The sequence below is a fragment of the Malaclemys terrapin genome, chromosome 3 (genome assembly GCF_027887155.1).
Source record: "Malaclemys terrapin pileata isolate rMalTer1 chromosome 3, rMalTer1.hap1, whole genome shotgun sequence".
In the NCBI taxonomy this organism is placed as follows: Eukaryota; Metazoa; Chordata; order Testudines; family Emydidae; genus Malaclemys; species Malaclemys terrapin.
In genome coordinates this window covers 173,036,465-173,053,143 of record NC_071507.1, presented here as the reverse complement: position 1 = coordinate 173,053,143, position 16,679 = coordinate 173,036,465, and the positions used below count along the sequence as shown (strand labels likewise).

The 16,679-nt window shown below is 40.9% G+C and overlaps 1 protein-coding gene across 1 annotated transcript in view; it reads left to right on the top strand.

The window, feature by feature from the left end:
- The window catches only part of EIPR1 (EARP complex and GARP complex interacting protein 1), a 174,400-nt gene that overhangs the window by 117,603 nt on the left and 40,118 nt on the right, over window positions 1-16,679 (top strand). The window contains exon 5 of the mRNA XM_054022778.1: window positions 2,421-2,520. Within this exon, the coding sequence (XP_053878753.1) occupies window positions 2,421-2,520 (100 nt within the window). The remainder of the gene's footprint in view (window positions 1-2,420; window positions 2,521-16,679) is intronic.

Here is a 16,679-nt window from a genome sequence, read left to right as displayed (position 1 = left end):
TCCACCTTATAGTCCATTCATCCAGCCCATACTTCTTTAACTTGGTGGCAAGAATATTGTGGGAGACCGTATCAAAAGCTTTGCTAAAGTCAAGGAATAACACATCCACTGCTTTCCCCTCATCCACAGAGCCAGTTATCTCATCATAGAAGGCAATTAGGTTAGTCAGGCACGACTTCCCCTTTGTGAATCCATGCTGACTGTACCTGATCACTTTCCTCCCCTCTTCTGCTCTACTCTGTGCTGATTAGGTATCAACTGGAGTATTGTGACCAGTTCTGGGCACCACATTTCAGGAAAGATGTGGAAAAATTGTAGAAAGTCCAGAGAAGAGCAACAAAATCGATTAAAGAGCAACTAGAAAACATGACCTAAGAGGGAAGATTGAAAACATTTGGTTTGTTTAGTCTGGAAAAGAGAAGACTGAGGGGGGACATGGTAACAGTTTTCAAGTACATAAAAGGTTGTTACAAGGAGGAGGGAGAAAAATTGATTTTCTTAAACTCTGAGGATAGGACAAGAAGCAATGGGTTTAAATTGCAGCAAGGGCGGTACAGTTTGGACATTAGGAAACAATTTCTGACTCTCAGGGTAGTTAAGCACTGGAATAAATTGCCCAGGAAGATTGTGGAATCTCCATCATTTGAGATTTTTAAGAGCAGGTTAGACAAATATCTGTCAGGGATGGTCTAGATAATACTTAGTCCTGCCATGAGTGCAGGGGACTGGACCAAATGAACTCTCAAGGTCCCTTCCAGTGTAATTCTGTGATTTCTAAGGTGATTACGGAAAGAGTAGGTAGTTTTGGCTATGCTTCGGGGGGGAGTCCTAGTTTGTGTTAGAGGCTTGGTGCTAAAATTCATAACATGCCAAATATATTGAGCATCCCACAGCATCATGGAGTTTACTACAAATGAACTGCACTGAGCACGTTACCTTCTACATTGAGCCTCCGACAGGGTTAGAGCTCTACAATAAAAGGAATGTAGAAGCAGTAGCAAGTCCTTACTACCGTTATCTCCCCATTACGTCTCTCTCACCTAGGGAAAGAGGAAGTGGGTGAAGAGTGTGGAGAAGACCGTGAGTTGTTGTTTCAGCTCTTCCATTACCTGGTGTTAATTTTGTGTACTTCATAGCCCAATAGATCTGGGCCTTACATTCCTACTATAGGAGGCAGGCAAGAATCATTCACCCATTTTAGAAATGCTCCCCACAGCCTGGGTATCTAGATTGCTTCCATGTCTGTGTTGATAAGGTACCTGAGAGACTACAAAAAGTCACTTCTATAAAAGCTGGGAACAGAACTCAAGTAACTAAACTGGCAGATCTCATCCATTTAGTCTCACTGTCTTCCAAAAGCGCTCCAAAGTTAGGATATGACACAATTAAAGTTATCCTGTAATTTGGATCCTTTGTGCATGTGCATTATGATTCAGTGAATTACATTGTTTATTTTCCATGACCGTTGCCTCATCCAGTGCCCAGAATGGACAGTAATTGAGGCAGAAGGATGCAAGTAGAGAAAATAAGTTGTTGTGTAATTAGGCAGACTGGGATCCAGGAGAGCTGAGTTTTGTCCTGTGAGAAACTGTGCCTTTAAGAGGCTCTGTCAAGAACCACTTGGAACCAAGTGGCCCTGAATGGTCGTCTTGCTAGAGGAGGTCTTAGACAGGCAACAACCACAGCAGGTTAAGAAGTCTGAGCCCCAGGACGTGGCACAACCAGAGTTAATGGAGTACTGCCACCTGAGTACAATAGTGCTGACGTCTCAAGTGAGGCCTACAGGTCTACATGACAGTACAGTGCACCTGAGAGACAAATTGAGCATTGTTAGTTTGGTTAGTAATTTGGTCATAAGTACTTGAAATTTTGTAGTATGCTAATGTTGTTTGTTAATTGCCTGGGAAAGGAAGACGTGGGGAAGTGTACCTTTAAGAGGCTCTGGCAAGAGCTAGTTAGAACCAGTTATGTTACTCATGTTAAGCAGTGCTGATCAGTTAGAGCTCAGACACTGAATGAAGCAGACCTCTGTCAGATTCCTTGTTCCTTCCTCTGCCACAGATTTTATATGTGATGTTGAGCAGGACTATCATGATATATATGCACCAGGGGGCCAAATTAAGGTTGTATGGGCAACCTTAATTCTGGCATTTCCTAACTTTTGAGTGCTTGACTTTACCTCTGTAATATTATTTTAATGTTTGGAGGTTTTTTGTATGTAACTAACTACATATTGACAAGAATGGTCAAACTCTGCTCTGCAGACAAAAAGGACCAATTTATATTGAAAATTATGTGAGTTTCATCATTGTGTGTAAGGACAGATTTAGCACCACAGAATTAAAATGACCGACAATTGCAAGACTTCATTGTTTGAGGGGTTTTTCATGTGTTTTATTCATGTTATGTTTGTTTTACAGTGTTATATGGGAGCCAATGGGAGATGGTAAAAAGCTCATTTCACTGGCTGATAATCACTTATTATTGTGGGATTTGCAAGAAAGCTCAAGCAACGCCGTGGTAAGAAAAATTGCTTGTAAGTTATAATATGGCTGAGTATGGTATATAGCAAGCGTTAGATTATTTAGGTTTTGGTTTGACTGGTTATCATCTAACTCAGCATTTTATAAGGATTCTCAAATATATTGCTACTAACTTTTAAAAGTTAATTTTTTACCCAATTTCATTAAAATGTGCATAAGACCTTCTTCTAACATCCTTAGAATAGGAACTAGAGCTTGTGTATTGAGACTACTGTAGTGTTAGTGTGAATTAAATGCGATAATCCTGGGTTTATGGAAACTTTAGTTTCCTTTTCCTGTTGCCCCCACACTCCCCAGGCTTCCTCTTCCCTTTCTGGCTGCAGCTTGTTGAAACAGGCAGTCTGGTCCCTTTTTGAATTTGAATGTTTCAGGCTTAGATAACTTTTTGTCCCCCTTCTCTCTTACCAACAGTTGTAACTTACTTACTTACTTATTTACTTCCTTTATTCATTCTGCTTGAATTGCCTGTGGCTGTGTTAGTGAGTCTAATGTCAAAATGATTTTAATAAAGCAATGATCATTAGACAAATTAAAGAAAATCCAGTTAAATCAGAGATCAATGGAACAAAAGCTTATTCTAAGGATTGGGTAAAAGGTTAAATCTTGAAGTTATTGATTTAAACAAGTATTCATGTATGTCCTAGAGCCCAAAGAGGCGGGGGGGGGGGGGGGAGAGAATTTTACAGTTTCTCTGTCTGCTAGCATCACGGTATCGCAAGTCACTATCTCAATGTGTCAGCACTGCTATTATTTATCTGTATTGCTGTAGTACATAGGCAGCCCTAGTCATGGACCAGAATCCCATTGTGCTAGGCTCTGTACAAACACAGAAAAAGATGGTTCCTGCCTGGACTACTTCTCAGCTGAGCACATTGGCTCCCAGCAGCAAACACATTCCTGTCTGGACTACAGAGGAGGGGGTGGATCTCCTTGGTCTGTGGGGAGAGGAGGGGGTGGGAGAACTTGGAGGGAATCACAGGATCAAAACATGAACGTTGAATCCTGCTCTCCCCGGCACTAGGATTACAGTGGCAGGCAGGATGCTGCTAGGGTGGGGGAGAGTCTTATGCCTTGCTGTGTAGAGCCAGGAAGGGAGGCAAGGGCTGATGTTGGGTGTTCCCCTCCCCCTGCTGGTGTACTGGTCTCCCCTGAGCTGGGGGCGTGGGACACCAGCTGTCTGTGCATCAGCTTTTGCCTCGGGATTGGTTGCTTCCTGCTGCTGTCTGAATGTAAAGAGAAAGCATGCCGACATACTCCTTCTCTTCCAACACACACTCTGTTTCTGTCTCTCTTTCTCTCTCTCATTCACACACACACACGCATGCACTCTCCCTGTCACACACACTTCTGTGGGCTTCTTGTTTTGGTGTTCAGCGATGTCAGTTTGGTCATAATACCAAGTGCTACTTTAAAAATGTGTTACTTTTCAGGCACTCCTAGAAATAATAACAAGGGTCATAGTTCAGTACAAACAAACAATGCCAGGCTCAACTGAATAGCCCCTCCCCCCCCCCCCCCCCCCGGGCTCCTCTTATAGCGGTGTGTTTATAACGCACAGCACAATACTGAACAGCAGTGCAGGATCCATGTTTTCTGACAGAGATGGCTGAGTTGCAGGTTACCAGAGCAACTGAAAAGCGGCTGGCAATCTAGTAGGATGCCCATGAAACGATGGGATTGAGAAACCTTCATCATTTGAAACTGTATCTGCCCCATGAGGCATTGCAAACCCTTCCCAAAGCACCCTGCAGCCAGTTGCACAGTGAGATAGCTCCCACAGTGCACTGCTCTCTCTGTCAAGACAAGAGCTGCTATTGTGGATGTGCTACACCGACACCAGGAGTATAGTGTGGCCATGCAACAGCGGTTTAATTACAGCGGTGGTACCAGTTGGAGGCGAGCATTAGCTGGATATCAAATGAGAGACAGAGTGGGGATTGACTGTGGAGAACCTTGAAAGTAAATACAAGCAGTTTTTTTGATGTAGTAGGGAAGAACAAACTGAAGGAGGAATTCAAAGAGAGGGATGATATGGTCAAAGTGACAAGGTAGGAAAATGATCTTTGCAGCCGCATTCTCAATGTATATGAATTAAGCAAGATTGCATTTGTCAAGGCCAGAGGAAAGGATGTTGCATTAGGATATGAGATGAGGTTGTACTCTGAGATTTCTTTGGTGGATAGGTGTGAACTGAATCCCATAGGCATATAGGAATTGCAATACTGGATCAGACTCAAGTTCTATCTAGTCCAGTGGTCTCCAACCTTTCTGCACAAGATCACTTTTTGAATTTAAGATCAACCCAGGATCTGCCCTGCCCTTCACCGATGCCCCACCCCACTCACTCCATTCCCCCCTCCCTCCGTTACTCACTCTCCCCCACCCTCATTAACTTTCATTGGGTTGGGGTGCAGGAGGGGGTGCAGGCTCTGGGCTGGGGCCGAGGGGTTCGGAGTGTCGGAGGGGGTTCTGGGCTGAGCCTGGGGCAGGGGGTTCGGGTGCAGGAGTGAGGGTTACAAGCTCTGGGAGGGAGTTTGGGTGCAGGGGTCATATGGTCACACTGGGTCTAATTTCATGGAATTCACTGGACATTTCATGAATTTTACTTTTTATTAGTGGTTTATAGATCCAAAATCCTTCAGGGATTGTCACATGTGACGTTGCACTCTATAATGTCCAATGGAAATATGCTTATGAGTGTGAATATAATGTAACTGGAATATGCTTTATGCAAAAGATCTCTTGTAAGGTATCGTTACAAAGCTTATAATCTAGTGAGTGTGTTCATCCTATTTGTATAAATGTATCCTTCTTGTAGCTGAAATTAGGAATATGAAGTATAACTCCTATTGTAATTATGCAAAGTGTGGGCCATTAATGGTGGTTTAGAAGCTTGATGGCTCCCATTGACTAGGATAATTGGTTGTAAATGGTCTGTTTACTTGCAAACTTTCCTGGGTGCATGTGGGCAGCCCTGGAAGAGTGGAGGCTGGAGTCTCAGAGGACATGTGAGCATGTCACCTGATACTGGAATCCATTTTAAACCTGGTGCTTTTCCATTTAGAAGGAGGCGTGGGAACCCAGAGAGACAAAAGATTCCCGCTTTGTGCCAAAGATATAAAAGGGGGTGGAACAGAACAAAGGGATTGTCAGTCATGAGAACACCCCTAGTTTCCACCTAAGATGTCTGCTGGAACTAACAAGGACTGTACCAGGGGAAAGGATTGGGCCCAGACTAGGAAGCAGTCTAGTCTGTGAAAGAAGCTTATTGGAACATCTCTGAGGGGGAGATTGTATCTGTAATCAGTTTCTTAATGTATTAGGTTTAGACTTCTGTGTTTTTGCTTTATTTTTCTCGGTGACTTACTTTGTTCTGTCTGTTATTACGTGAAACCACTTAAATCCTACTTTTATACTTAATAAAATCACTTTTGTTTATTAATTAACCCAGAGTAAGTGATTAATACCTGGGGGAGCAAACGGCTGTGCATATCTCTCTATCAGTGGTATAGAGGGCAGACAATTTATGAATTTACCCTGTATAAGTTTTATACAGAGTAAAACGGATTCATGTGGGGTATGGATCCCATTGGGGTCTGGGTGCTGGAGATAGGTGACCTGCTGAGCAGTTTTTGGTTAAAGCCTGCAGCTTTGGGGCGTGGACCAGACCTGGGTCTGTGTTGCAGCAGGCTAGCGTGTCTGGCTCAACAAGGCAGGGTTCTGGAGTCCCAAGCTGGACTCAGGGAAAACTGGCTCAGAGGTAATTCCAGCACGTCAGGTGACAGTCCCAAGGGGGTCTCTGTGACGGAACCATGTCACATCACAAATCAGTGTAACATTCTCAACTGTGGGGTGTGCATTGGCTGAGGCTGGGGGTTGGGGTGCAGGAGTGAGAGGTGCAAGATCTGGGAGGGAGTTTGGTGCAGGAGGGGCTCCGGGCTGATGCAGGATATTGGGGTGCAGGAGGGGGTGAGGGATGGATTGGATTAATCTAGAAACATGAAGTTTAATAATCCATTCAAAACTTTTATTATTAATTTTGTTAACGCTGGATGTACTTGATGGTCATATAAAGACCCTTTTGAATCTTGTTAAATTCTTGGCCTCAACAACTTCTTGTGGCAATGAGTTTAAAAGTTTAAATACAGATTGTGTAAAAAATCTTGAATTTTGAATTTTCCATCATTCAGTTTAATCAAATGTCACCTTGCTCTTGGTTTATTGGACAGGGAGAACAGTATTTCCTGATTTACCTTCTCTCTACCATTTATTATTTCCTATGTTTTATCATGTCTCCTCTTATTTGTCTCTTTTCTAAGGTAAACAGTCCCATCTTTTTCAGTCTCCCAGGATCTGCCCTGCCCTTCCCCGATGCCCCGCCCCACTCACTCCATTCCCCCCTCCCTCCGTTACTCACTCTCCCCCACCCTCATTAACTTTCATTGGGTTGGGGTGCAGGAGGGGGTGCAGGCTCTGGGCTGGGGCCGAGGGGTTCGGAGTGTCGGAGGGGGTTCTGGGCTGAGCCTGGGGCAGGGGGTTCTCTCTGTTATGAGAGTTTTTCCATGCTCTTCAATTCTCTTTGGTCTTGTTTGAATTCCCCCTCCCCCCCCCCCCCCCCCCCCCGCTTCTGCAATATAACTTTTGAGATCTGGTGACCTGTACTGCACACAGTGTTGCAGGTGAGGCCACATTACTGATTTGTGTGAAGCCTATAATAATATCATTATTACTCACAATTGCATTCCTTATGTAGCCTAACATCTCATTAGTTTTTTGACTGCAGCTGCATATTGTGTAGAGGTTTGCTTTGAGCCATCTACAGTGACACTCCGATCCCTTTCTTGAGTTGATTCAATTAATTTAGAATCCTGTAATGTGTATGAGTAGTTAAAATTTTTCCATCCAGTGTGTGCTAATTCGCATTCATCCACACTGAAATTAATTTGTTGTTGTATTCCCCATTCAGCTGGCTTGTTTTAATTCTTTCTGAAGTTCCTCCGTCTCTCTGATCTGATTGACCAAAATAACTTTGTTTCTGATAAACGTAAAGAATCCCATGCGTTGGTTTTTTTTGTTTTACATCTTAGGCTACTTGTTGATAAACATCCATTTTAACCCTTATTTCCCTCTTGTTTCCTGCCTGCTGTACTTTATGTTCCTATTTATTGGCTTCAGCAGGATCAGACTTCAAACTTGGGAAGAATAGCCTGTCTTGTTGGGTGCTCCAGAGCTACTTGTTCCAAGAAGCAGCACTCAAATGTCAAGAAATTGTTTCTCTAAACTTTGTCCCATTGTGCCATTTGGCCAGTTTATATGTGGGTAGCTGAAGTCCCCCATTATTATCATTTTGTTAGATTTTGCCGCCGCTGAACATTGTGCATGTAATTGCATTTCCTTGATTAAGAGGCTGGTAGTATAATCCCACTAATATATTTACATTCACATGGTGATTTTGTTTCCATATACATTCCACTATGTGGTTCTGTCCACTCAAAATATTTATCTTCCTAGATTCTATGATATCCTTTACATACAGCTCTTTGATGTAGTGTCTTTCCTGTACAGCTTGTAACTAGGTATTACAGCGTTCAGTATCCCAAATCACCTGCATTGCCATTTGAGCTGCAAAGTAATATTTTATTTTAGCAAATTGACAATGAGTTTTGCTTAAATCCAGCCCCTAAAAAGTTTATCAGCCTGTGTTCTCTGGCATAATACCTATTGCATTCTCTTTTATTGAGAGATATAATTGCCAGATATGCTGCATTATTTTTCTAATTTCTTCTTATGTAACACACAGCACTCCTAAGGAACCTTTTAAACCTCTTGGCAAAGTGCTTTTTTGGGATAAAGTCTATTTGCATGCAGTAGCTGTCCTTGTCCGATTGAAGTGTTGGATTCTTTCAGACGTGTTTAGCATTTTCTCTCTTCCTTCCATGTTCCCTTTGGGCAGCTCTGTCTTCTCTTGCTTTAGGTTCTCTTGAATTTTAATTAGACTTTCACTGTCCTAGCCACACTTTGACACAATCTTAAAGTTACCATGTTCCTCCCTATTTCCAGTCTGTATCAAATATAATTTCTTTCAGGATGCTGTCCAGTCTGTCATTAGTCCTGCTTTTTTAATAAAATATCTTCTAATGAATGTCTAAGTGTTAAGGCTTTTTCCTCATATTTTGGCCAGGGTTCTAGTTACTAAAATTTGTTACTGTCAGTTAGATACCTTCCATTTGCTTTTCCTTTCCCCTAAGTTAACTTTCTTTCTCTGTCAAGCAGACATTTGCGAACATACTTATGTTTTCTGGTCTTTCCTCCATCACCCAGTATTGGAGTCTATTGATGACTTTTGAGAACAATAAATTGTTCACCATGACTATCTAGCTGGTTAAGCCACAACAAAGTTGTTTATGATAATGATACTGACTTCCTTTGTAAAGTACTTTGAACCTTCCGATGAAAACAGCTATATGTGATACACATTATTTAATCTCAGCATAACTTTTGAAATCAATGTTTATATTGTTAAAGCAATATCCAGCTTCTGATTCAAAAGACTGCTGATCCATCAGTATTTCTGTTAGTGTTGCTTAGCTAGTATATTTTATAAATTCTATTACTTTCCAAATAGAAGTTATGCCTGTACTGCATCAGAGATTGATAGCAGAATAATGGCTCCAGGGGGCAAGGTCAGTGATAAAGGAACAAAGGAGATTTAGCCAATGACAGCAGTTATGTGCTTGCACCTGAAAAATATGAATAACGCAAATTAGTGTCAGTGGAAGTCTAAAGACCACCCAAGATAAATATGTGGCCAGTAGTATATCAATATGTGACTAAGTTGTTTAGATTGCAGTGTGTTGGGATGGTTTGTGAAAGGCCTTAGTTTAAAAAGGCTAGGAGTATTACTGACTTTCTCAGGAGAGACAATAGAAAATTCCATCAATTCCTCCATAACCTCATCTAAAATATTCTGATATCTCATGGTGAGCACACTGCTTCCATCTTGTACTTTGGAAACTTCAATTATTTCTGAATAAGTTTTTCTCTAGGAATCACTGTTCTGCCATGATTAGTCTTCTGCCCCCAGAAATTTTCTTAATGATTCACTTAGGGCTAGTCTACACTGGCAACACTAAAGCTGTGGCAGCACTTTAATGTGTCTTGTATGGTCGCAGAAGAGCGCTGGGAGAGACTTCGCCCAGATCTCTCAAAAAACCACCTCCACAAGGGACGTAGTTATCAGCACTGAAACTTGCTGCACTCGGGGGGTGTTTTTTCACAGCCCTGAGCGAGAAAGTTTCAGAGCTGTAAATTGCCAATGTAGACAAGCCCTTAGATGATATTTGCTTCTTCAGTGAACCGAACCCGCTTGTGGATAGGGGTTCTCCTTTGACAGCTGAATTTTGAAAACCAATGGAGGCTTTTCCCCTCAAAATCACAGATCTGCCAGCATTTCAATCTTGGCCAAATGTATCAATTATTATAAAGCTGGTATGTTTTCTAGTTGGCTGATTTTTGCCGTGAAATCTGTCTTAAACAACCATCTAAATGCCTTAGTTACTATGAGTCCAATTGTATGAGACTTGCAGGGAATCATAAAAACTTCTTTATAAAATCTAAATAGATTTTCTAATCCTTAATGACAATTTTAAGTCAAATATTTTAAGCCTTTCCAGGCCTAAATAGGGCTAGACTAGATTGTTGAGCCCCATTAGGAAGCTTGGAGTCTTCCCTTTTCAAAGGGATTAATTTCATGTTTCTAGCCATGCAGTGCTGAGAAATACTGGGCTTCAAAGCTATGGCTCTTTGATATGTAGAAAAACTGATCCAGGAATGAATATTGCCCATAACAAAGAGGGGAATTTCCACAGTTGAGCGGAGGAGGAAGAACATTTCTTTAGCTAGATGACTTTAAAAAAAACACTGTTCTGAGATTTGAAATGTTAGAGGTAATCCCCTGCAAATGGATTAGTGAGCAGAGAACAGGTGGTGATATTAACAGTGCATGATACATGTATTTTTTACTTAGGCCATCACCTCCACATATAAGGGGTCTTTTGAACATAAATGTGATGTTGATACAGATAAGATTTTGTTATGTGTCTGTACAACCTGTTTGCATGGGATTGTTGAGTACGAAGTACATCACAACTTTAAAACCAAAATTTTAAATTTAAATGTTTTTCTGTTTGTGTGTGCGTGTGTATGTGTAAAAATAAAAGCAGGCTACTCAGGGAGATTAACAAAACAGATCAGAGCTGTTTGGGTCTTGAAAACAGGTACAAAGCATAATGCAGCTTTGACTTATGGCACAGAAAATCTGTTCTCACCAGATTTAACAAGAAAAAAAATGAAATGTATAATCAATAAGTCTTTACATAAAAGCTCTCCTAAAGAGAGACCATTAGAGTCCTTCACAGTTGATTTGGAAGTTATATCAATTATACAAGACATCAAATGCAGGTATCCAGAAAAGTCTTCAAGGTAAGGAAAAAAGTCCATGTCGGTTTACTCTATGTATTTGCAAGCAAATTACTCAGAAGAAAATATACAATAAACAATGCCTACTAAGATAAACTATTGAATTCAAACTAGAACAGGTACATAGAAAGGTTAGTAGGATAATCGGAGGAATTGATAGCCAATCTTACGAGAGGAGACCAAAAGAGCTTGGTTTGTTTAGCCTAGCAAAATGGTTTAGAAGGAATATGATTGCTCTCTATAAGTACATAAACACCAAGGAGAGAGGAAGAGCTCTTTAAGATGAACAGAATGTTGGCACAAGAACAAATGGATGTAAACTGGCTACGAATAAATTCAGGCTGGAAATTAAAAGGTTTTCTAACTATCAGAGTAGTGAGGTTCTGCAGTAGCCTTTCAATAGGAGTAGTGGGAGCAAACTATTTTTAAGGTGAGGCTGGGTAAATTTGTGAACAGGATTACATAACTAGATTACCTTTGATTGCAGGGGGCTGGACTTAGTGACCCAGGAGGACCCTTCCAGTCCTGTGTCCCTAGGTACCATTCCTTCTTAGAATGTCACTGCAGCAATCATGTCCTGATGTCCTGCTTAGTTCTGGAGGAGAATATTGAAGAAGTAATTGGCCAGTGAGCTTCTACACCTCTATAGGTGCATGTTTCTCAAACCATCAAAAAGTAATTGCTCTCATTGCTTGTCAGACTTTTCTCAGATAACATATATGCCACCATCCACTTAACTAAATAAAGACATAACCCAATGCTACAATAAAACATCCGACATTTTCCCTTATGGAGACAACATGCCCGATTATGAGGTCACCGACATACATGTTAATAAGGAATAATTCTTCTGAAGTCAGTTGAATTACACCAGTGTAAATCAGGTTGACTGAAAACCGTATCAGACCAATGTATCCATATCAGTTAATGAAAGTAATAAGATCGTCAAAGTTACAATCTTAAGAGCCTATCTTAATTGCTAATGTCTGCTGGTCCAAGAATTTTACAACTTCCTTCTGGTGTAAATTTGTCTCATTATATATAATACTCATCCTAATCAAAAGGGATAATCCGAATCCTCCTTTTTATGCATTTTTCACCCAAAAACTCTGGAGACTTGAGGGAAAACAAATATCTGTATCTTGAAAAATTGACATGCCTATATTTCTACATGTTTCTTCAGGACAAAATGTAGATCCATAATCTTTTTATGGGCTTTAGCTACTTGCTGGAGTTTTAAACTAATTCCTAAAATTTTAAAAAGCCATTTTGTAATCAAACTACTGGCATCTTCAGTTCCTGTATCATCCTGTCAGCCTATCATAGGAAACATTTTAAATCCATAACTATTGTCTATATAGTCCATTTTAGTTTCCTTTTTTTGTTCTTTAAGTATTTTGTCAACATCATTTTGTAGCTCTCCGCTATAGTATTTAAATACATATATTTTAGCCTCTATTTCAACCATCTTAGAACCAAGCTGCTTTTTAAAAAATTGGTTGAGGAAATTCCCTGAGGTGAATCTAATCTTACGCTCACTGTCAGGACCTTTTCAAATTAAATTAGTTATTCTTTGCCATTTATAATCATTAGTTGAACCAAGAAGAGGTCTAAAGCCCAAACAACTCATAGGATCTCTTTAGGTTTTGTTGGAGAAAGTGAAAAAGTTCCTCAACTGGACTATAGTTCCAAGGTCACTAAATCAGGTAGATTTTCCTATGCAAGTAAATGCCATCTTCAGCTGTTCTAAACATATTGCAATAGAATTAAATAGACAGAGGCATTAAAACATAGACATTTTGCATGTTTTTTGCATCTCAGTCACAAAATATTCATACCAGAACTGTGGTGAGTTGTTGTTTGCCAACAAATGTATAAACAGTCTTGTCTTGCTTCCCAAAAATGACCTGTATGGCCTATTTTTTCTGGGTCTTTTGCATGTATTTGACCATATACATTGGAAAAGTATGCATTATCCCTAGTTTGGCTGAATATTAGTTTAATTATGAGTCAGTGATAGTATTTTGTTCCTAAATTGCTCATTTTTCCTATGTGTGTGCTCTTTCTCTTGTTCCTCCTCCTCCTTGTGTTAATCCCATCTATGGAGTCTTCTCTGCAAGTCCTCTCTCTCCAAAGTGTCCTGTTCAATTCCATATTCTCTAGCACACCACATGCTAACCTGTCTTCCTTTATGACATCCCTCCACTACTTCTTGGATCAGCCTCTCTGTCTTTTTCTTTCATTTTTGATCTTTTGGACTGTCCTGCGCACACAATTGTTGGGACCAAATTGTCTGAACTCTCTCTTTTTTTCATTTATGGGTGTTACTTTGAGCATGTTTCTAACATACACATTCCTCCCGCAGTCTTTGTTGCTTACACCACTCATCAATCTCAATATCTGCATTTCTGTGGAACAGATCATTTGCTCGTGTTTCTTCTTTGTCCGACGCTTAGCGCCATGTATTAAAACTGGAGGAGCCACTGTTTTATAAACTTTCCCTTTTAATCGTAACTGGTGTCTTCTTATCACATACTACAATACTTCTCTCTCTCCATTTGAGCCAGGCATTTATTATCTGAGCTCTAATTCCATCTTCCCATTTCCCCAGATTGTGGAATTGTGGAATCCAGTTCTTGAAACTCTGTGTTTTTCCCGTTGTCTGCCCATCTAGTTTCAAAGGTAATTCTTCAGTGTTCACATGTTTGTTTGAAATTACATACCATGTACTCTATTTTTCCTCTTCTTATTTTGATCCCATGCCTCTCCAACACAACTCTCCATTTATCCAGATCCTGTTCTACATCTTTCTCTTCACTGCCTAGAGCAGTGGTCCCCAAACTGTGGGGCACAGAGAAAAGTTCAGGGGGGCATGACGGGCCTGGGCCAGCCCCCACAGGTGGCGGGGAGTGAGCATCACCCAACCCTGCTTTGACCCTAGCTCTTATGTGGCCCTGGCTGTGGTTCTGCTCCTGACCTGGCCACATCTCCAGCCACCAGCTCTGGCCTCAGCCCCCGGCTCCCAGCCCGCTGCAGCCCCTGGCCCCGCTGCAATCCCCGCCCCTGCTGCAGCCCCTGGCTCCCAGCCCTGGCTGCAGCTCTGGCCCCAGGCTTGGCCACCTCACCCCGTCCGCGCTCCCCACCCCTCTGGAGCCGTGGCCCCCCTCCCAGTTCCCAACCACAGCTGTGGGGGGGGGGCATGACATGAAACGTTTGGAGACTATTGGCGTAAAGCAATAGAATCTGAAAACAGCATGCACCAAGGTGCCTCCTTCTGTATGTTCCTTGTGAGGATATCCAGGACAAATATAAACAAGAAACGGCTCAATGCTGATCCTTGAGGCACTGCTGTCTTTATCGATAGCTTCTCTGGTTCACCAGTAGAAGTTCTGAATATTGATGTTGTGCCAGCCCTGTTTGGATTTCACAATTTTCTTTGATCTCTGTTGGTCAGTGTTCACTTTGGCATGGGACTAAAACTGTATTGATATGACTGTTTATCTTCTCTTAATGAACAAGATAATGTGTCCATGCTAATTCTGTCAGATCACTCCTTCTTGGAAAAATACTAAAAACATCTGCTGAGCAATTGTTTCTCTCCAAAGGCACTAGCTTGTGGGGTCCTACAAATTTCCATCTTGTGTCCTTCCCTGTTCCTTTTTTTCCCAATGCTAGTATGAAACCATTAGGGTGTGATCAGGAAGCTCTTGTGTTACCACTATACTGATGATACTTGCCTCTACAATTCTTTTCTATTGAACTCAGATTCTACAGTCTCATTACTTTTCCAATGTATATTTAAAGAGCAATCTGGATGAAGTTGAACTGCCTGTAGCTCAAATTGGATAAGAACGGATGTTTGTTGGTAATAAGAAACATGGAGGAGTGGAGGCTGGGTCTGCACACACTTCTCATTTTGTGTATCCAATTTTATGCAAAATGATTGATAGTGTCAGAGTCCTATTGGAATTCTCAGATAGTATTATAGTTCATAGTGCCATTCAGCATCTCCAGCTAGCCAGAAGACTACTCATTTCCTTGCATTATGAACCTGAGAGCAGTCTTCTATGTCTTTACCTCCTGGTGTGGCTGTTGCAGTGCCCGCTATGTAGGGTTACCCTGAAGTCCACCTACTATCTCCAGCTACTGCAGAATGCAGCTGCTTGTTTCCTGAGTGGTGAGGTTCACTGCCATGAGTTAATTTATCTTAGATGGTGATCTTTAACAATTTAAATCTTTGGGGACTTCATTACTTGAGATACCATCTTTCACCCTATAACCTGTAAAGACAGTAATGATAAGATGAGAAGTGTGTGCTACCTGAACATACTGAATACTTCATGTTTAGAGGCAAGACTTTCTCAATTAAGGGTCTCACATTGGAATTCACTGTATTTGAAAGTCCATCAGAGTTTTTAATCTAGCAACCTTCAGGACAAGATGCAAGCTTCATTTATTAGCATTTGATTAACTGTTTTTATTTTGTTCTTTTGTGGTTTATTGTCTGTAATTAAAGTGCCTAGCTGCTGCAGAGAGAGAGAGAGGCACTGTAGAAATTAATAAAATGTTACAAAAATTCATTAAGGAGAAAGAGAGGTCTAAAGGGAATTTTCTCATTCTCTAAATTAGATATATTCTCAAATTTCTATTTATGATTTTTCAAATAATTCAAAAGCATAAGACTATAATATGTTTTAGATATTTCAGAGTTGTAAATTTAAAGAACTGAAATGTTTCTGTGAAAAACAAAAAATCACATACTGAACTTTCTAAATTAAAATGTCATGCACCTCCATTCTGCCATATCTTCAGTGAATCTTTAGTATTGTTGTTGTTGTTATGATTATTATTATTGCCATAAGAACATAAGAACGGCCGTACCGTGTCAGACCAAAGGTCCATCTAGCCCAGTATCCTGTCTATCGACAGTGGCCAATGCCAGGTGCCCCAGAGGGAGTGGACCAACAGGCAGTGATCAAGTGATCTCTCTCCTGCCATCCATCTCCATCCTCTGACAAACAGAGGCTAGGGACACTATTCCTTACCCGTCCTGGCTAATAGCCATTAATGGACTTAACCACCATGAATTTATCCAGTTCTCTTTTAAACGCTCTTATAGTCCTAGCCTTCACAATCTCGTCAGGGCACAGTCAAGTTGAATGTGCGCTGCATGAAGAAGAACTTCCTTGTATTTGTTTTAAACCTGCTGCCTGTTAATTTCATTTGGTGACCCCTACTTCTTGTATTATGGGAATAAGTAAATAACTTTTCCTTATCTACTTTCTCCACATCACTCATGATTTTATATACCTCTATCATATCCCCCTTAGTCTCCTCTTTTCCAAGCTGAAGAGTCCTAGCCTCTTTAATCTCACCTCATATGGGACCCGTTCCAAACCCCTAATCATTTTAGTTGAACCTTTTCTAGTATCAGTATATCTTTTTTTTTAGATGAGGAGACCACATCTGTATGCAGTATTTGAGATGTGGGCATACCATCGATTTTATATAAGGGCAATAATATATTCTCAGTCTTATTCTCTATCCCCTTTTTAATGATCCCTAACATCCTGTTTGCTTTTTTGACTGCATCTGCACACTGCGCGGACATCTTCAGAGAACTATCCACGATGAGTCCAAGATCTTTTTCCTGACTTG